Source organism: Heterocephalus glaber, unplaced genomic scaffold (genome assembly GCF_053883595.1).
Source record: "Heterocephalus glaber isolate CG9 unplaced genomic scaffold, H.glaber_assembly_v1.0 deba00001451, whole genome shotgun sequence".
NCBI lineage: Eukaryota > Metazoa > Chordata > Mammalia > Rodentia > Bathyergidae > Heterocephalus > Heterocephalus glaber.
Window position 1 is genome coordinate 7,070,582 of NW_028258301.1, and position 20,339 is coordinate 7,090,920.

General features: G+C 43.1%; 2 protein-coding genes across 6 annotated transcripts in view; both read left to right on the forward strand.

Annotated features, from left to right (window-relative positions):
• The first annotated feature begins 7 nt into the window (after window positions 1-7).
• On the forward strand, window positions 8-3,722 carry Ccdc163 (CCDC163 homolog). The gene is given in 12 exon segments (XM_087214809.1): window positions 8-528; window positions 616-649; window positions 840-926; window positions 929-1,026; window positions 1,120-1,201; window positions 1,708-1,748; window positions 1,751-1,902; window positions 2,031-2,098; window positions 2,380-2,447; window positions 2,671-2,925; window positions 2,928-3,258; window positions 3,437-3,722. Coding segments are annotated over 12 exon segments (1,413 nt in total). The 5' UTR covers window positions 8-450; the 3' UTR covers window positions 3,556-3,722.
• A 4,135-nt stretch (window positions 3,723-7,857) lies between these two features.
• The window catches only part of Tesk2 (testis associated actin remodelling kinase 2), a 139,151-nt gene continuing 126,669 nt past the window's right edge, over window positions 7,858-20,339 (forward strand). For all 5 annotated transcript variants that reach the window (XR_015452662.1, XR_015452663.1, XM_013068545.3 and 2 more), the window contains exon 1: window positions 7,858-8,202. The gene's annotated coding sequence lies outside the window, so the exon portion shown is untranslated. The remainder of the gene's footprint in view (window positions 8,203-20,339) is intronic.

A 20,339-nucleotide genomic window follows, 5' to 3' on the forward strand; every position in this document is an offset into this window, starting at 1 on the left:
AAGCTTCTTGGTGGGGGTGGGGGTGGGAAACACGTAATCTTCCGGGGGAAACGTAGGTCGGCCACCGCCCCGCGCTGGTTGTCTCTAAAAGAGGCGGGCTCAGTTTCCTGGGTGATGTTGCCATACCCAGTCCGAAATCCTACTTTCTCCACTTACTGCAGGGTTTGAATTTAGAGGCGGCAGTAAACACTCACACAGGTTTGGCGTGATGTCGCCAGAGTCTCGGCGCCTCCTCCAGTCACTTGATATCTGCCTGTCAGGGTATTTCGATTTCCTCCTGGTTTCCCAAAAATGCCGCTCCTTTGCCTAGTGCCAGAGTCACAGTTTTGGTGTTATTGCATCCTCACTCACCTCTTTCCATTCTAACGCCTTTCCTGTACTGTGCCTTGGGTGTAGCCTCCTGGGAGAGCAGGGATAGGAGAACCCAGGGAGCTAAACCCCCACCACAGGATGAGTAGGAACCTGAGCTGGTTTGAGCAGCTTGATGCACTTCTGAAGGCAACTGATGGAAATGCGGCCCGGATGAAGGTGAGGAGGTACAGGTTGTTGTTCGTAGGCAGGACAGGTTAAAGGACAGTCAGAGCTCATTGGCCTGTGCCACTATTTCTTTTGTAGCAGAAGCTGTATCCCCTGGGGGTCTCCATCACAGGTACTTACTGACCCTTTCTATTCCCTAGCCTTTTCTCTGTCCAAGATCTGCCTTCTTGCAGTGCCTGTACCATCCACTATTCCTTCCAAATTCCAACTCTTTCCTGAGCAATATTCTCCCCCACATTCTGTTCTCCCACAGTTCTTTCCCACGTAGATTTTGTCCTTGTACCTTCCTTATTCCCTCACAGGAGACCTGGCTGGACCCTGGATTTCCTCTTGTCAGTTGCCTACCCAATTAGAAGCCCAAGCTAAACAGCCTTGGGCTCTAGAGACTCCCTCGTCCGAGAGAGTTTGAGCTGGGCTGAAGCCTATAGACCATCCTTTCTCTGGGATGAAGTTACTATTCTCCAATCTCAGCTTCAATCTCAGTCTCAGGTAAGGCTTGGAATTGTAGGTTTTTATGAGATGAGACTACCACAGTTGGAAAACCCTCTTATACAGTAGCTCATATTTTTTTCTGCCTGGTAGGTGACTGAAGCACTGAAGCAGGCTGTACAGGGACTGCTGAAAGAGTGATAGCAGCAGATGTAAAAGATCAGTGCCCTGGAAGGTATCAGGCCAGTTTTTTTCTTTTCTTTTTTTTTTTTTGTACTGGGGATCGAACTCAGGACCTTTTGCTTGAGAGGCAGGCAGCAGAACCACTGAGCTAAATCTCTGGCCTGCCAGTTTTTTTCTTTATACATACAGTTTTGTTTTGTTGCTGGGGATTGAACCCAGAGCTTTGAACATGTTAAGCATGTGCTCATCCACTAAGTTATACTCTCAGTCCTTTGTATGTGTGCACACAATTTTTTTTTTTTTTTTTTGGAGATAGGGTCTCACTATCAGGCTGACCTTGAATTCACTATGGAGTCCAGGTTTGTCTTGAACTTGAAGTGATCCTCCTGCCTCAGCCTCCCAAGTGCTGGGATTACAGGCATGGGTGCCACCAGGCCCAGCTTGTGCACACAGTTTTTCAGCACACCTCTTCTGTGCACATGTCTTAATTTGCAAGTGGCATCTGTACTCATATGTGAAGTTCTCAGAGGGACTGTCTCTTCACTTGTCCCATTGTAGCATCATTAAAGTTGCTGCAGAGGGCCTCAGAAGGCAAGCCCATCTCCTAGAGCAACTCCTGGAGGATCTGAGAAGGGAACTGCTGGACCTTCAGATCCAGTTATAGGAGAGGGCCCACACCCAACCCCAAGACCAGGAATCAAGACCAGGAGAGTACAGTACTACCACTGGTCTTCATCAGCGGCTGCAGATTGATTATGTAATGGGCAAGGCCTTAACTTCTTGAACTTCTTGAGGCTTCGGAACTCTTGGTGTTCTGGGAGACTAATGGCCTCCTCACTCTGAGTTTGTTGATTAGAATGACACTGCTATCACTCATGTAGGCGGCAACTGCTATGGAGGGAGTCTGAGATTCTGCAGGAGGAACTAAAGTTGCTGGGAGACCAGCTGAGTAAGTAAAAAGTTGAGGGTGATTATGTGTTTCCTTGTCCCTTTTTCTGGAATGCCTCCTAACAAGTGGTCATAGCCCTCCCTGTTTGAGCTATTGAGAAGTTTGGCTTGGTATTTCACCTTGCTGTTTGCCTCTCATGATGTGAGTTTAGTCTCTAGTCAGCTTGGAAGCTTTCCAACAACTGGACCAGGATGCTCTTATCTCAGTTTTCAGCACTACGCAGGTCACAAGGGAAGGAAGAAGTTGGAGAACAGTCATTTTACATTCTCCCTCATCTACAGGCCAGCACCATGGGCTGCTAGTGAAACATATGGCTGAGACCCGGCAGGGTCAGGCATGCAGCTGGAAGGTAGGACCAGGATCAGACCTGTCTATGTATTTCTCAATGGAGGTGCCATCCTTTCTCTGTCTGTTCTATAGATGGGCCAGGATACCATCTCCCACCCCATCTCTACCCATTTCTTCCCTGTGCTGACTTTACCTCTCTCCAAAGTTCTTCTTCCCATTTCCTTTTGCTCTAAGCCATGAGAAATTGTCCTTGCCCACATGAGGGTTTCAAGTGTGCTGATTAGGCCAATTATATGGAGAGACTTTCTTCCTGTAGAAGGAGAGGTTTCATCTTACCTGGGCTCATGGTCTGGCAGATGTTGGAGCAGCAGCAAAGTAGTCAGGAAGGCAAAGATCACATCTTGGAGGTTTCCAGGACAGAAGCCTGGGATGCCCTGTGGGAGTACAACCTCAGGTCAGGAGGTTTGGGTGCTGGGACAGTGGAGAGGATTTGTCTTACAGAGGTCAAGCACAGGCACCAAAGTTCAGCTATTCTAAATTTGGCCTGAAGGGGCAATCTGAGTCCATAGGGGCAACATTGGGCGTTCGTGATCCAGGATCACTGAATACCTTTATATGTTTAGATGCTAAAGGGAGAGGAGACTGGAATCCTGGCTTCAGGAAGAAGGACACTTCTGTGCTGGGAGGGTCCCCTAGACCCATCATTGCCATCTCTACCTCTGACTCTGTCCTTTCCAGTTCCTCCGTTCATGTCTTCCAATCTAAAGTGCCGCTGGCCACCATCACCTTCACCATGTCTCCATCTTTATCTACTAAAGTCAGTCTTCCAAATAGTAACAGTAGCTGGGAACTTTTAAAGAACCTAAGTAGGGGTAATGTCAGGGATCCTGGTTCTGGGGGAAGCTGAATCTGAATGGTACCTGGATGACAGCTGCCAAATGTTTGGCACTGGCTAGACACGTCTTGCCCATCAAACAGGCCCAGGGCCTGGCTCTGTGCATATCATAGTGCTTGCTGATGGTTTTTCTCTTCTCTTTTCCTTCCTCCTAGATCTCCAGAGGAGCACCCTTTCTAACCTCAGACCTGGCAGCTCTCGTCTCCATGCCCAGAGTCTTGAGCAAGAGAACCTATTCTTCCAGGACCACAAGATGCTCTTGAGTGACCCATGAGGACTTGTGAATAGTGTGATGAAGCTTTTTGCCCACCCTCCCCCCAAGGTTGTTTTTGGGTAGTCCTCCCATCCCCTTTGATTCATCTGGGAAGTGGCCTCTCTACCAAGACTTCTCACTGCCTACCTATCCCTCCTCTCCAGCTGCAATAAAGTGGCTTAACTTTCCCTGATGTGTTTTCTGTGAGTGATGATTCACATGAAATGGACTCAGCTGTACCTTTTTTTTTTCCTGTTATGTGACTGCTGGCCTCTGTCTTTTTTTTTTTTCTGGGACTGAGGATTGAAATCAGGACCTTGAGCTTGTAAAGCAGGTGCAGTGCCACTGAACTAAATCCCAGCCCTCCTGTTACGTGACTGCTTCTTGTGATCTCTATCTTTTAAATCTGAGACATCTGTAGCTATACCTTCTACTTACGCACTCAAGTGAAGTTGAAAAGAGAGAGAAGCTCCCCTTCTAGTGAGTTGAATGAAGTAGGATCCTGCTGTGGGGCAGTAGTGCTATGGGGTCACAGAGGACAGTGATATTCTGGTGGACCCTGGAGTTGCACAGTAAGAAGTTTCCTTTCTTAACTTTTTTTTTTTTTTTGGTACCAGGGATCAAACTCGGGTCCTTGCGCTTGCGAGACAGGCGGTGGAACCACTGAGCTAAATCCCAGCCCCTAGAAATTTCCTTTCTTTATCCCTGGCTTCAGTCTCCTGAGGCTTATTCCAGCCTCTCCATACCTCATCATCCTCAGCAGCCCAGCCTGTTTTTTTTTTTTTTTTAACCTAATACATTTATACATTACAGGAACCAATGAAGGTACAGTGTATAAAAATTGTAAACATGGCACATTAGATAAAACAGGTTCTGAACTATGCGCATGATGTGATGACAATCTCTATACAAATAGTCTCACATCTCGCACTGTGGTGCAGTTTATTTACCCCACTCCCACTCCCAAGTGACAAGAATTACAGATGAATATTTCAGCCCATGTTTCTTTTTTTTGGACCGGGGATCAAACTCAAGATTTTGTGTTTGTCAGGCAGTTGGTGGCACCACTGAGCTAAATCCCCGGAAGCCTGTGTTTCTATAGCGGCCTCTTTCCTGGTCTCAAGTCTCTCTGACTTCAATGTAGTTGTTGTCAGAGATTTTTGACTGTGACCTCCAGTAAAGATACATGCACATATTTGCTAACTGAAATAAAAACTTCATGATTCAATACTTATTAGGAGTGATGCACTGATACTTTTTTCTTCCTTCTTTTTTTGATGCTGAGGATTAAGGCCAGGGTCCTATGCATTTAGGCATGCATTATGCCGCTGAGCTATACCCAGCCCATTTCTATTATATTTCATTAAAAAATGCTTATGGCTAATGAATTTGGCCCTCCCACAATTTGGCTGTCTGGAAAGTATATTTTTCTAGCCAGGGACAGTTTTATTTCTCCTTACCTGGGCTTTGTGTTTTAGATACTATAGTCCAAGGTTTCTTAAGAAGCAGCAGCAGCTCACAGAGGCCTCAGGAGGCCTTTTCCACTGCTAAATGTAGGCAAAAAGATACCGTGGAGAGCAGTCCTGGTATGTATTTGCCCTGAGGTAAGATGTGCAGTGGGCTTGTAGAAAGGTCCCCACAGTGACTTAAACCCCACAGACTCAGCTTTAAAAAAATGAAAACTGAAAAAAAAAAAAAAAGAAAAGAAAACTTCCCATCCAACCTCATTTTCCTGCTGAAGCAGTGCAAGGAACCAGTATCTTTCACATCTTTCGTTGGGCAGGTGATTTATCTGGCACGGTGGTGTTTTAAAACTGATTTCTCTACTTCTTTATCAACTACTTTGCCTCAAATTCTGTGAGAGATAGGCTTGCAGGGGTGCAAGATCTTTCCCAACAGAAATATACATACATACATACATATATATATATATATTTTTTTCCCCCCCTTTTTCTTTTTTCTTTTGTTCTGGGGATTGAACTCTGGACCTTGCACTTTTGAGGCAGGCGGTGAAACCACTGAGCTAAATCCCCAACCCCTCCCAACAGAAATATTAAACAGCAATGTGGAGCAGTAGTTTTTATTTTTCATTTTATTGGTACATTTTAGATACACAAAATGATAACATTCATCTTAAGGAATTTGTACCTGTACATGACACATCTTGATTCTTTTTTCCCCTCCCCCTCCCCTCCCTGTAACCTCTCTTTCCTTCCTTGTTTACAAAAACTTTGTTTCCATTTTCTCCCTTCTATTTTTTTTTTCCTTGTCTCTTCCTTCTTTTCCCTGGAACAGTAGTACTTGAACTGTCACCAGGTGGCAGCACATGATTTGTTGCCTGAGAATGATACTGAAAATGCTTTACAACAGAGAACTGGACAGTGGTGATATCTTTTCTCCTTTCAGAGATTTTGTGAGCTACCAATTAATCTTCCTAAAACAGTGCCCTGTTTAGATTATGCTTCTGTTCAAGAATAGTATTCAGAGCATAAAAAACAAAAAAAGACAAATTTGGCATAAAAGCCCAACCCACATTCAGCCTCCTCTGTCTTTTTTTTAACCACACATCTTTCTTAAACCAGTACTCTGATTATTTAAATCCCACTCATCGTCAAGAGCCTCCTCTTCCAGAAGGAGGGGCACCTAAAGATATCTGAAGGGGGTTTGTAACACTAGGGAATGCTGGTGCATTAAGGCCTATCCTCCACTGTCTTGCTTGCTCTTGCTTGCCTGCGGCAGTCCGCTGAGGCATGAGTTTAGAAGCTCTCGGGAAGGTGTGAGGAAATACGTACACGGTTTTTTGTTTTGTTTTTGGTACCGGGGATCGAACTCAGAACCTTTCGCTTGTGAGGCAGGCCTGGCCTCAAGGCACACCTGAGCTAAATCCCCAGCCCCTTGACTCCCCCCCCCCCTTTTTTTTTTTTTTTTAATTTGTTTGTTTTTGGTACCGGGGATGGAACTTGGGTCCTTGCGCTTGCGCAGCAGGCGGCGAAACCACTGAGCTAAATCCCCGGCCCCCTTGTTTTGTTTTTTTAAGACGGGGTCTTGCTTTGCAGTTCAGGCTGACCTTGAGATCAGTTTGTAGCCCAGGCATTCCTTGAATTCGTGGCAATCCTCCTGCCTCAGCCTCCCGAGTGCTGGGATTACAGGCGTTCAAAACCTTGTCTGGCTGTACCTCAATAGTTGGATAGAATTTTTATTTATTTATTTTTTGGTACTGGGGATTGAACTCGGGACCTTGCACTTGCAAGGCAGGCGGTGGAACCGCTGAGTTAAATCCCCGGCCCTAGAATTCTTATTTCTCACACAGTTCTTTCAAAAACCTACTTTCAGGCGAGTTGAAGTGTTACCTCTTTTTTTTGTTTGTTTTTTGAGGCAGGTTTTCACTTTGTAGTTCAGGCTGGCCTTGAACTTACTATGTAGTCCAGGCTGGCCTCGAACTCGCAGCGATCCTCCTGCCTCAGCCTCCGGAGTGCTGGGATCATGGGTGTGCACTACCATGCCCTCTGGAAGTGTTACCTCTCTGACGCCTTCACCGTGTCTAATCTTTTAGTCTACAATAATCTTTCCCCCATCGTTCTGTTTGCTCCACGGGGATGCTGGACACTGCATTCATACGGATTTCCTTTTTCTTTCTTTTTTTTTTGGAACCGGGGCTCGAACTCGGGTCCTTGGGCTTTTGAGGCAGGCGGCGGAAGCACTGAGCTAAATCCCCGGGCCTCCTTTTTCGTTCTTTTATTTTTATTTATTTTTAGGGCAAAGTCTCGCTGTGTAGTTCAGGCTGCCCTCGAACTCTCAGTGTTGGGATTACAGGCATGTGCCACCACGCCAGATGGCTTTTCCTTTCTCAGCTTACACTTTAACCAACCCAAAAGCCGGGCAAGTCTATTCCATTTTTTTTTTTTCTACTCCATTTTTAATTGGCTTTATCAATGACCAATCGTTCTGTCTTTGACATTTTGGTTTGTCCATCCTGGGTTGCTGTTTCGCCTTCTGAGAAAGTCCTGGTATTGAGTTTTCCCCAGGAGTAGTCTCTGCTCTTGAGTTCTTCCTTTCCGACACACTGCCTCTTCTGTTTTTACCACCACTTCCTTCCTATTGGTTTTCTTCGTCCTCAAAGAGTTGGCGCCCAGGGCTGTTGATTGGCTTCTCTATACGCCCGTTGTGCCCACCCTCATACCACGTGGCATTCTTAACGCTAATTGGGCAATTCCACTAGTTCGTTTACCAAAGATTAACGACTGACTGGCTGGTCTGAGGGAGGGCCCGAGAGGGGCGGGGCCACAAAAGGGGCGTGACCACTGGCCACGCCCCAGCTCGCCTGCCCCAGGGTTTCAGCTGCTCGCGGCCGGGGAGCCCTAGAGGAGCGTTCACCTGCCCTTTCGGTCTAGCCGGTTAGATCGTCCTCCTGGCCCCGCCAAGAGGCGCGGGGTGGGGGGGAGGGAACGGCCCCGACTGGCGGGAATGGCAGTGGTCTCCTCGTCCTCTGCCGCCGCCACCCCCGCCGACTCGCCGGCGTGCGCGCGAGGGACCCCCACCGCCTCCGCAGGCTGAGAAACCGCTGCCGCCTCGGAGCCGAGCGGGCTACTATGCTCGCCCTGGGCCGTCGCCTCCCGCTCCCGCCCCAGCCAGCTCAGGCTCCGCTCCGGCCGCTCGGTGCCGCCTCAGGTAACCGCGGGAGGCGCGAACTCGGGGGTCGCGGCTGCGGCACCTCCTGGGTCCGGCCTTGGCGCTCGGGTCCGTACGCGGTGGTTCCGCGGAGTCCTCCGCTTCGCGCAGGGGACACTCCCCCGGCTCGACCTTTCCCCTTCTGCTTCCCTCAGGGGCCGGGAGCGGTCAGAAGTCACCTAGAGTCGGGGAGGTAGTGTTTGAGCCCCCTTGGCGACCTTCCTTACTTCAGGAGCCTTCGTTTCCCGGGAAGGCGCGTGCGGAGACCTCCACCTCCCCACGAGCGCCTTCCCGGCTGAGCAGCCAGCCTCCCTTGGGGTCCAGACTTCGAACTTCCCTCCAGAGCTCTTCCCTCGAAAACATGCTCTCCACCCTCAAGAGCTACTTCTCTCTCCGCGGACACCACGGTCTCCCCCTCCCTTCCCTCGCCATCCCCTCTCCTTTCCCCTTCGCTTTGAAGACTCTGGACTAAGCCACTATTCAGAGTTAGCCAGAAGTGAAACCCAGGATTGTCTAATTGAAAAACTTTTTAATGTGTACCCTTGAGAAAAACCTGCTAACGAATGTGGACTTTATTCTGCAGGCACAGGGAGCCCTTCAGGGTCTGTAGCAGGAGCTTGGTAGGGTCGCGTTGTCTCTGGTGGAAAATGCTGAGAGAGTGTGGAAAGTGAAGGCCTAGGTAGGCAGAAGGCCTAGGTAGGCAGGAAGCTGGTGTGGTGATGGGGGCAGTGCTAGGTAGGACAGTGACAAGACAATGAAAAGAATAGCACGAAATTTCAAGAGATTTCAAATTAGAATCGAGAGGTTTTTGTAGAAAAGTATTTTTAGTAAGAGGTTTTGTGACTTGGCTTATGCTGTAAATTGATGGGCTTAATGGAAAGAGAATATAAATTTTTGAAGCAATTTTGAGGAAAGGTAATGAACTTGTCTTTGAAGTTCAGTTTGAGGTTTTAGTTTTAGTTTTTTAAAGATTATGACTGAGTAACTGGAAATTTGGGTCTGAAAGTTGGGAGAAAAGTTGAAATCGAATTTATAAATTTGAGAGTCAAGAGAGAACATAGGATATTTGAAGCCTTAATGTGGGATGGTAATACTGAAAGAAGAGAAGAAAAGAGCTATGGACCAGAAGGACCATCATTGTTTGAAGGATAATAGACACTAAAAAAAGAGGAGTTAAAGGAATGGGACATGAACTAGAACAGAGTGGCATTATTACAGAAGCCAAAGCAAGAAAGAGTATCAAGAAGGGAGGGGAACCAGACATGGTGGTGCAACCCTGTAACCCCAGATACTTGGGAGGTTGAGGCAGGAGGATTGCAAGTTTGAGGTCAGCCTAGGCAATTTAGCCTGGCCTTGTTTCAAAGGGGGGGGGGGCGGCTGAGGCTATAACTCCATGGCAGAGCAGTGGCCTAGCATTTGCAAGGCCCAATGTACTGAAATAAAAAGGGAGGGCAGGTTAGATAATGACTATCAGTGTCAGGTGGCACAGAGGTTAGGTAGAATGAGGTTAGAAAGAAGCTACTGAATTTAGCAATTAGGAAGTCACCTTGTTTCTTTTGAAAGGCAGTTGTGACAATGTGATGATGGCAGTGATGACAGTAGTCAGATCTTGGATTAAGGTGTAAATGGGAGGCAGTAAAATTACTCTTGTGAAGGAGAGGTGTAATAGTGAAATTTGTCTTTACTGAGACTATACTGTATGTCTGCTACCATAAAGATGCTTCATAGATTACAGAAACTGTGGGAGTTAGGTGTTGGTATCCCTCTTTTACACAGTAGGAAAGGCTGGGGCTAAATATGCATCTCAGTGAACTTGCACCTTGAATATTTGCCTAGTATGGTTGAGGGCCTAGGTTTGATCCCCTATAAAAATAGGGGGACTATAAAAATAAAATATAGTTGGGAAGACTGTAAGCAAGGATTTGAACAAGGTCTGACTAGTTCTGAAACTTATGTTCTTTCCAGTATGATGCGTGTGTGATTTCTTTTTCATATGGGTGAATCAGCTTTGTAGGTTGACTAGTAAGTTTATCTAGGAAATATGTTGAGCATTTGTTTGACACCAGAGGAATAGAATACAGACGGATGATGGTGTGGAGATAGGGAAAAAAACAATGAGGGAGTTTGACAGATAGCTTTATTTTGATGTGATCAGTTACCTGTGGAAAAATCAATTATCTCTGGAGATTGAAGGAACTATGGTGAGTTTCTGACTGGATTATTATGGCTTTGGAAATCTTTAGTGGAAAATAAGAATAGATTAAGGATTTTTTTTTTTAAGATTGCTGACCACACTGAGGGCCCAGTTAGAAATAATTTATTTGTAATGAGCCCCAGTAGCATAGATTTTACATTCTCCAACAGCCTAAAAGCAAGAGAGCAAAAAAGATGGTTGGCTTGATCCAGAATTGGGAGTTTGGAAGAAAGAACAATAAAATAGGGAACATCTTTACACTGCTAGTCATAATGTGGGAGATAGGATTGACACTGAGGGTCTTAGCTGGGAATGATAAGAAGTAAAAGCTGCAGAGAGGCTGGCATACTTGGAGAATAGAAGATAATTAGAAATGTGTTTGAAGACCAGATTTTATAATAAAATTCATAATTGGAAACCTCAGAGTTTAGTATTTCAAAGCTGAAGACAAAAAATGTAACTATTAGTACTGTTGAACGGGAATGAAAGTGCAGGTTATTGTAGTGGGAAGATAAGAGGCTATGTTGAATGGATCATCAGTGTGGATGTCTTACTTATCCAGTATGATAGCAGAAGATAGAGCAGAGGAGATGCTAAGTCCTGTAGATCGAGCTGCTCACCAAGGAGGGGCCTAGAGTAGTATTGGAGGTTCCTTGGCACTTGTCAGAAAGTCATTCTACTGGATAGTATGGATGTTATATGTGAGCAAACAGTGAGATTCTTAGGTCCCTAGTGTCCTGGATATGTGACAAGATATTCTCTTATACAGATAGATATTTAGGATGGTTTCTTAAACACAAATCCTTTGTGATTTGGCATATTCCGTATAAAAAAAAGTATGTGCTGTGAAGCTAAGTACTGTCCATCTCCAGGATCTCCAATAATATTTTGTTTGTTTGTTTGTTGTTTGAGACAAGGTCTTGCTTTGTAGTTCAGGCTGGCCCTGAACTTACTATGAAGCTCAGGCTGACCTCAAATTCATGGCAATCCTTCTGCCTCAGCCTCCCAAGTGCTAGGATTACAGCTGTGCACCACTATGCCCGGCATAATTACAATTTTCATGTGCTTATCCCCTTGTTTTTTTTTTTTCTTTTGTACTAGGGGTTGAACTTGAGACCTTGCGGTTTCGAGGCAGGGGACGGAACCACTGAGCTAATTCCCCGGCCTATCCCCTTGTTTATTTAAAGTAGAAAGTTAGACTTGCTTTTATTTTTTTTTAATTAAAAAAAAAAATATATTTTTTTGGTACCAGGGATCGAACTCAGGACCTTGTGCTTTCGAGGCAGTAGGCACCACTGAGCTACATCCCTGGCCCCTTTTTTTGGTTTTTTGAGACAGGGTCTCACTATGTAGTTGAGGCTAGCCTTGAACTCACTATGTTATCTAGGCTGGCCCTTGAACTCACAGCAGTCCTCCTGCCTCAGCCTCCCAAGGGCTGGGATTACAGGTGTGCGCCACCACGCCTGGCCCTGGACTTTTTTTTTTTGGTACCAGGGATTGAACTCAGGACCTTGTACTTGTGAGGCAGACATGGTGCCACTGAGCTAAATCCCCGGCCCGTTGCTTTTAAAGCTCTTTCCTACCTGAGTTAAAGTGTTTATAGTTATATTCTTAGTGTCATACGCTTTATTTTGTCCTGTAAAATTGTTTTGTTGCAATTCGAAACCTGTGACAAAATCTTTATGGGAATTCATCTTTCTAGTAGATGAGGTCTAATTATTATTGTATTATGTGGGTGATGGTGAATGTTTTGGATCAACCATGAATATTATACTATTATGCTCGTCATCAAATGGAGATCCTGTCAGTGTGGTCTCACTAATGTTATTTTTGCTGTAAGAGGGAGTGGTTGTTTCACAGAAAATGCTACTTGTGATAACTTTAAATCTCCCATTCCTGAACATTTCAGAAATGCAGCATGTTAAAGGAAAAATATTGGAAGTCCTATTTGTGGTCAAACTTGTAATGATTAATTGTATGATAATAGGTAAATTACTTATTCTTTGTAAGTTTTGTATTTGAGGTTTTTTTTGCAGTGCTGCAGATGGATTAATTTGTTTCTAAAAAATTTATTATTTTAGGGCCGGGGATTTAGCTCAGTGGTTCCGACACTTGCCTCAAAAGCACAAGGACCCGAGTTCGATCCCTGGTACCAAAAAAAAAAAAATTTATCATTTCAAAAGATAATGCATTCAAGTAGTTATATATAAAATATTTATATAAGTATATATTTATATGTGAAGATTACATGTTTATGTACTTTATATTAACAGTAGAAAGTCTGTTCCCCATATGCCCCTTCCCAACCATTTTTTCCCCCTGTGCAGTGGGTTAACCCAGGTTTTCCTGCATGGTAGGCAGTGCTCTGCTGCTTTCAGCTGAGCAGCAACTCCAGTCTGTCTACTTTTTTTTTTTTAAGGCAAATACTTACAAACATGAATATATAGTCCTTTTTTTCGTACTGGGGATTGAACTCAGGACCTTGCACTTGTGAGGCAGGTGTGGTTCCACTGAGCTAAATCCCCGGCCCCTTTTTCATTTTTCTTGCAAAAGTCTATGGCCTCCACTGTGCTACACTGCCTATCCCCACCCCCTCTCCCAGCTTTGCTTTTTCATTTAGTATATCTTGGAGACCTTTCTAGATCAATGCATAGAGAGCTTCCTCATTCTTGTTTGTTTTTTCTTTTCAAGAAGTTCTTGCCTAATATTCCATAGAATTCCATTGAATAGTGTGTCATAATTTATTTAACTAGTTCCTTATTATGGATATTTATGTTGTTTCAGTCTTTTTTTTTTTTTTTTTTTTTTGAGACAAGGTCTTGCTATATAGTTCAGGCTGTCCTTGAACACACTACATAGCCCAGACTAACCTTGAACTCATAGTGATCCTCCTGCCTCAGCCTTCCAAGTGCTGGGCTTACAAGTGTGTGCCACCACACATGGCAGGCATGTTGGTTCAATCTTCTTTTTTTTTTTGGTCCCAGGGATCAAACTCAGGATCTTGCACTTGTGAGGCAGGCGGCAGCACCACTGAGCTAAATCCCCGGCCCTGGTTCAGTCTTTGTTTACAATGGGAATTTTTAAATTAGTGCATGTTAGTAATACAGAATAATGAGATTAATGAGATTTGTATTTGTGTATTGGTACATGCATATAACATATGTGTGTGTGTGTGTGTGTGTTTATGTGTATATATATATATATATTTGGTACCGGGGATCAAAACATATAACATATTTTGAATATTTTAATTCTCATTACCTTCCCTTCTCTTTTTTTCTCCACTCTCCCCATCCCCCTCCTCGGTCTAAAAGTTTACCTTCTAGTTCCTGTGATCTCTACTTTGTTTTTTATTTTTATTTTTTAAGATTGCTCATATAGGGCTGGGGATTTAGCTCAGTGATTTCACCGCCTGCTATGCAGACGCAAGGACCCGAGTTTGATTCCTGTACCAAAAAAAAAAAGATTGCTCATATAAGAGAAAACATGCAGTATTTAACTTTCTGAGTCTTGATTTATTTCACTTACTATGATGCTCTCCAATTCCATGCATTTTCCTGAAAATGAGGCGATTTTGTTCTACATGGGTGAATAATAGTGTGTGTGTGTGTGTGTGTGTGTATATATATATAAATATGTATATATAGTTTTCTATATTTATCTGTTCACAGGTATCTAGGCTGTTTGCACAGCTTAGCTGTTGTGAATTGTGCCACAATAAACACAGGTATCCATGTATCACTATAGTGTTTGTCTTTAATTCTTTTTTTTTTTTTGGTACTGGGGATCAAACTCGGGACCTTGAGCTTGTGAGGCAGGTGCTGGAACCAGTGAGCTAAATCCCTGGCCCATTTGTCTTTAATTCTTTTGGGAATATGTCAAGGAGTGGTACAGCAAGATCAAATAGCCATGCATGCCTGCCTTCTCTCCCTCTCTCCTTCCTCTCCCCTGCCTCTCTCTCTCTCTCTCTCTCTCTCTCTCTCTCTCTCTCTCACTGGAGATTGTACCCAGGGGCTTTGTACTCACTGACAATTCTAGTCCTTTAAATTTTTGTTGTTGTTGTTTTAGATAGGGTCTCCTAAACCATTAAATCGCCCAAGCTGGGTTTGGGATTACAGGTATGTGCCACCATGCCTAGCCCTGGACTTTTTTTTGTTTTTGGTACCGGGGATCGAACTCTGGTCCTTGTGCTTGCACAGCAGGTGGCGAAACCACTGAGCTACATCCCCAGCCCTTGGCTTGAATTTTTGATCCTTGTGCTTCAGCCTCCCAGTGTTGGGATTACAGGCATGTGCCACCATATGCTACTCAAATGGTACTTCTAGTTTTAGTTTGTTTGGTTTTTTTCTTTTTTGGTACCGGGGATCGAACTTGGGACCTTGCACTTGCAAGTCAGGCACTGGAACCACTGAGCGAAATCCCCGGTCCCATAGTTTTAGTTTTTTTGTAGATAAGGTCTTGGTATGTAGTTCAGGCTGTCCTTGAATTCACTGTGTAGTTCAGGCTGGCTTCAAAATTGGTGTGATCCTCCTGCCTCAGCCTCCTGAGTACTGAGATTACAGGCCTGTGCCACCCTATCTGGATTAAGATTTTGGACATTTTTAAATACAGTATGGGACTTCTTTTGACATCAGTCTTTGAATAATATAGGCAATGCTGTAATGAAGACTTGATCATGTCATTTTACATTTGTGCAAGAAGATTTGTAGGATAAATTCACAGAAGCAGGATTTCTAAGTTAAAATACATATGCATTTATCACTATGAAATATATTGCTAACATTGCCTTCCTTAGGGGTTGTTCCAATATGAGTGTCTATTTACACACTAACATTGGCTTTATCACAACAAATACTTCTATAGTGTTTATTATGTCCCATGGATACTAAGTGATTTTTTTATATATTATCTTATTTAACCTTAGTAAAATCCCTTTCAAGTAGGTACCATTATTTGTTTGTTTGTTTGTTTTGGTACTGGGAATCAAACTCAGGACTTTGTGCTTGCCAGGCAGGCGCAGTGCCATTGAGCTAAATTCCCAGCCCTGAAGTAAGTACTATTATTATCTCTGTTTTTCAGGTAAATACACTAAGAAATAGAGAATTTAAATGACTTGCCCAAATCACACAGCTACAAACTGGCAGAAATTTAAATACTGGCTACAGGATCCATGTTGTTAATATTATGTTTTGCTGTTGTCAAACTTGAATTTTTGCCAATCTGATAGTGAGAGATGATACCTCAGAGTAGTTTTGTTTTTTTTTTGGTGCCAGGGATCAAACTTGGGTCCTTGCATTTGCGCAGCAGGCGGTGAAACCACTGAGCTAAATCCCCAGCCCACCTCAGAGTAGTTTTAATTTTTTAAAATTACACTAAGTTTGTGTATCTTTTTATATGTTGGAGTCATTCTATTTCCTTTTTTGTAAACTACCTGTTTAAGTTCTTTACCTATTTTTTCTGTTGAGTCATAAATCTCTTTCCTATTGATTTCTAAGACTCTCTATGTGTAAAAAGTGAAATATTTTGTCTGATGTTTTACAAGTATTCCTCTCCCCGCCTCTTTTGGGGCTGAAAAGGGAAGCTAGGGCCTCTTACAGGTTAATCACACAATTCCACTGAGCTATACTCACAGCCCTAGTTTTGTATTTGTCTGCTGACTTTTATTTTATTCTTTTTTTTTTTTTTTTTTTTTAGTACTGGGGATCGAACTTGGGACCTTGTGCTTGTGAGGCAGGTGGCAGAACCACTGAGCTAAATCCCCAGCCCCATTTTATTCTTTTTTGAGACAGGGTCTCCATATGTCATCCAGGCTGCCCTTGAACTCATGGTGATTCTCCTACCTCAGCCTCCCAAGCGTTGGCATTACAGGTGTGAGCCACCATGCTCGGCTATTTTATTCTTTTTTATGAAGACAAACTTTGCAATCTTTTTTTTCATCGCTTTTGGATTTTGAATTTTAGTTAGAAAGGCTGTCTACATTTCTTTCAACTCTTAGTTTCTTTTACTTATTATTTTATTTGGTTCTTTCTTTCTTTTTTATTTTTATTTTTTTTGTGTGCTGGGGATTGAACCCAGGACCTTGTCCATGCTGAGCAAGCTGTCTAACCACTGAGTTACAGCCCTAGCCCTCAATCCTTAGTTTCTTAATCTGTCCAACAGGAATAAGAAAACAAAATTTATTGTGAAGGTCAAAGTGCTTTGTGAACTGTAAACTGTAAATCATTATACAGATGAAATGTGTTATTTATTAATTTGTCTTCTAAACAAGCTGTACAGCAGCTCTCTTCCTCTGCATTAATAGAACAGAATGATATAATTTTCTGTGATGTGGAAAAGTAAGATGGTATTGATCTTATGGCTAGTGTTTCTCTTGGACTATTTGCAAGGGATCTTTTTCAAATGATTTTCACAATGATTTCACTGTGGAAATCCTGAAATATTTTTGCATATTTTATTTTATTTTATTTTATTTTTTTTGGTACCAGGGATCGAACTCTGGACCTTGCGCTTGCGAGGCAGGCAGTGGAACCACTGAGCTAAATCCCCGGCCCATTTTTGCATATTTTAGTCTTACTGTTCCTTGCATTAGAATCTGACTAGCAGTTCTCAGTTGTTCTGCATTCACATTAGCTGTGGTTCATAAATTTGAATGCTATTTACTTTGGGTACTAATCCTGATTGGCAGGAATTTATAATTAGGGAAAACTCAAAAAAGTTTTGTCATCATCAAAGTATTGCATATTCATTAAGGAAGAATTGGTAAATAGAGTAGATTTCAAGGGAAAAGCTAAAACATTTTTATAACCTGCCCGAGAATCAATGAGTTAATAATGAATGTAGCACTTTGGACAGTATCCTCTCAGAATTCTTACTCTGTGTGTGTCTACATTGTTAAAACCCAACTTTCCAGGGCTTGGCATAGTGGTTGGCTCCTGGGCTGTGCTAAATAAATATTTGTTACTGAGTGAATAAAAGAAGGTTTTTTGTTTTGTTTTTTTACAAAATTTCAATTCCTATTTCTTTTTTATTTTGGTACCAGGGATCAAACTCGGCTCCTCGCACTTGCGAGGCAGGGACTGGAACCACTGAGCTAAATTCCTGGCCCCTTATTTCTTTTTTTTCTCCACTGTAAGTTTTTTTTTTTTTTGCAGTGCGGGGGGATTGAACTCAGGACCTTGTGCTTGTGAGGCAGGCGAGGTAACACTGAGCTAAATCCCTGGCCCTTCCACTGTAAATTTTTTTTTTTTTTGTATCAGGGATTGAACTCTGGTCCTTGTGCTTGCACAGCAGGTGGCAAAACCACTGAGGTAAATCCCTGGCCCTTGCACTGTAAATTTTGATGTATATCACTGTATTAAAATTTATATGCCAGGGCTGGGGATTTAGCTCAGTGGTTCCACCGCCTGCCGCGTAAGTGCAGGGTCTTGAGTTCAATCCCTGGTACCAAAAAAAAAAATTTATATGCCATAATTATCTGAGGGTGAACAAGTTAAACCAAGACTTCATGGAGCTCATAGTCCAATGAAAGAGATAAGCAGTAATTAAAATGCTATTTGATAATGGTAGTAACGGAGATTTGAGCAGGGCATTATCAAAGAACAGAAAAAGGACTGAGGGGTCATAGAATACTTCTCATAGGAGATGATTACTGGAAGAGCCTAGTGGAAGAATCCAGAAAGAACACATCAAAGAGCTAGGTGTCAGCTAGGGTTGTTTAAGTAGAGCCAAGTCCTTGAATATCAGGCTCAGGAATTTTGTAAGCAGCAAATATCCTTGAAGAGTTTAAACTGTCATTTGTTATGTGAAACTTGGTAAGATTGCAGTTTACTTCCTTCTGGTTAGTGTGAAATTGTGTTGAAATATTTCATGCCTATGAAATAGTAGAAATATTGTTAAAGAAAATTGTATTTAAAAAGGAGTGAAATTCTGAACTGAAAAATGACGTGTGTGTGTGTGCGCGTGTGCGCATGTGCACGTGCATGTGTGTTTGGTGTGAGATACTGAGGATTGAACCCAAGGCCTCGTGCATGTTAGGCAAGTGGTGTACCATTGAGCTAAATCTCCAGTTATTTTAAAATGTTTATTTTGCAATAAGGTCTCACTAAATTGCCCAAGCTGGACTTAAACTCAGTGATCTTTCTGCCTCAGCCCCTTCCTAGTGTTGGGATTAGAGGTGCGTGCTGTCACTCCTCCCCCATACTGTCACTTTTGATTTTTTTTTTTTTTTTTGGTACCGGGGATCGAACTCCAGTCCTTGTGCTTGCGCAGCAGGCAGTGAAACCACTGAGCTAAATCCCCGGCCCCATACTGTCACTTTTGTTGTTGTTTTTTTTTGGTACTGGGGATTGAACTCGGGACTTTGTACTTGTGAGGCAGGCAGCAGAACCACTGAGCTAAATCCCTGGTCCTCATACTGTCACTTTTAATAGCTATGAGATAGTCCCTTTGGCAGAAATAATATAGTTGAGAAAGAAAAGAAGGTTGAAAAATACTGTTGGTTGAACTTTAGGTAATCCTTCATATTACTGATTTTGTTTACCTTTCTAATTTCTTCTTTAATCAGTGTAATGTAAACTATACAACCGCCCACCCTAACCCCAGGAACCTAACTATTTTCTTGTTGGTTGCTTTCTTCCCACGGGCTCTGATATAGCCTTCTAACATCAGAAATAGAAGTGAGTTGGGCCGGAGGTTTAGCTTGTCTGGCAAGTGTAAGGTCCTGAGTTTGATCCCCAGTTCTGAAAAAAAAAAGAGCTAGAAGTGAGTTGCTTTATCTGCTCAATGTGGTCTCATTTAAAGCTTCTTAAATTCAAATAAGACAATTGATCAAAAAAGATATGCTCAGGCCTGGGGATTTAGCTCAGTGGTGCCGCCGCCTGCCTTGCAAGCGCAAGGTCCTGAGTTCGATCCCTGGTACGAAAAAAAAAGATATCCTCAAAATTCTACATCTCCTTAGTATTTTAGCATGTCAAATCAATTGAATAGGGTTCAGTACCAGTTTATGTCATTTTATATTCCAGCATATAAGTAATAGATACACTTAGAGTACACTGAAGATCAGAAACTATATTCTTTGCAGTTTGTGAGAAATAATAGTTCTACTGAATTGTGTGCTAGGTAGATCATATATGTAACTATATATACATATATAATTTGAAGGAGTACTGGGGATTGAACTCAGGGCTTTCTCACTGAGCTATATCCTCAGTCCTTTTTTATTTTTAATTTTGAGACAAGATTTTGAAGTTGCCTGAACTGGGCTCTTAATTTGTGATACTCCTGCCTCAGCTTCCCGGAGTACTGGGATCACAGGTCTGTGCCACCACACCCAGTGCAATTTTTTTTTTACCATTGTAGCTTTTGTTACTGTTGGATTTATTTTTGTATTTTTAATTTTTTTTGGTACCTGGGATCGAACTTGGGACCTTGCACTTTCGAGACAGGCGGCAGAACCTCTGAGATAAATCCCTGGCCCTACTTTTGTATTTTTAAAAAAATTTTTATAGTTTTGATACAGGGTTTCACTTTGTAGTTCAGGCTGGCCTCCAACTCGCTGTCATCCTCCTGCCCAAGTGCTCAGATTACAGGTGTGTGCCACCATGCCCAGGTTGCCATTTTATTTTGTTGTTTTTTTTTTTTGAGAGTCTTGCTATATAGTCCAGGCTGGCCTTGAACTCACAGTGATTACAGGCCTACACCACCATGCCAGGCTGGGTTTTAATTCTTTCTTTTTGTTTTTAGTTTTTTAAGACAAGGTCTCTTGCTATATATTCTAGGCTGGCCTTGAACTCACTATGTAGTCCAGGCTGGCTTGGAACTTGCAGCACTCCTCTGGCCTCAGCCTCCTGAGTGCTGGGTTTAATTACAGGCATGTGCCAGCATGCCTCGCACTGGGTTTGAATTCTGGCTCTTAGCACTTCTTGGCTATGAGATTAGGCAAGTT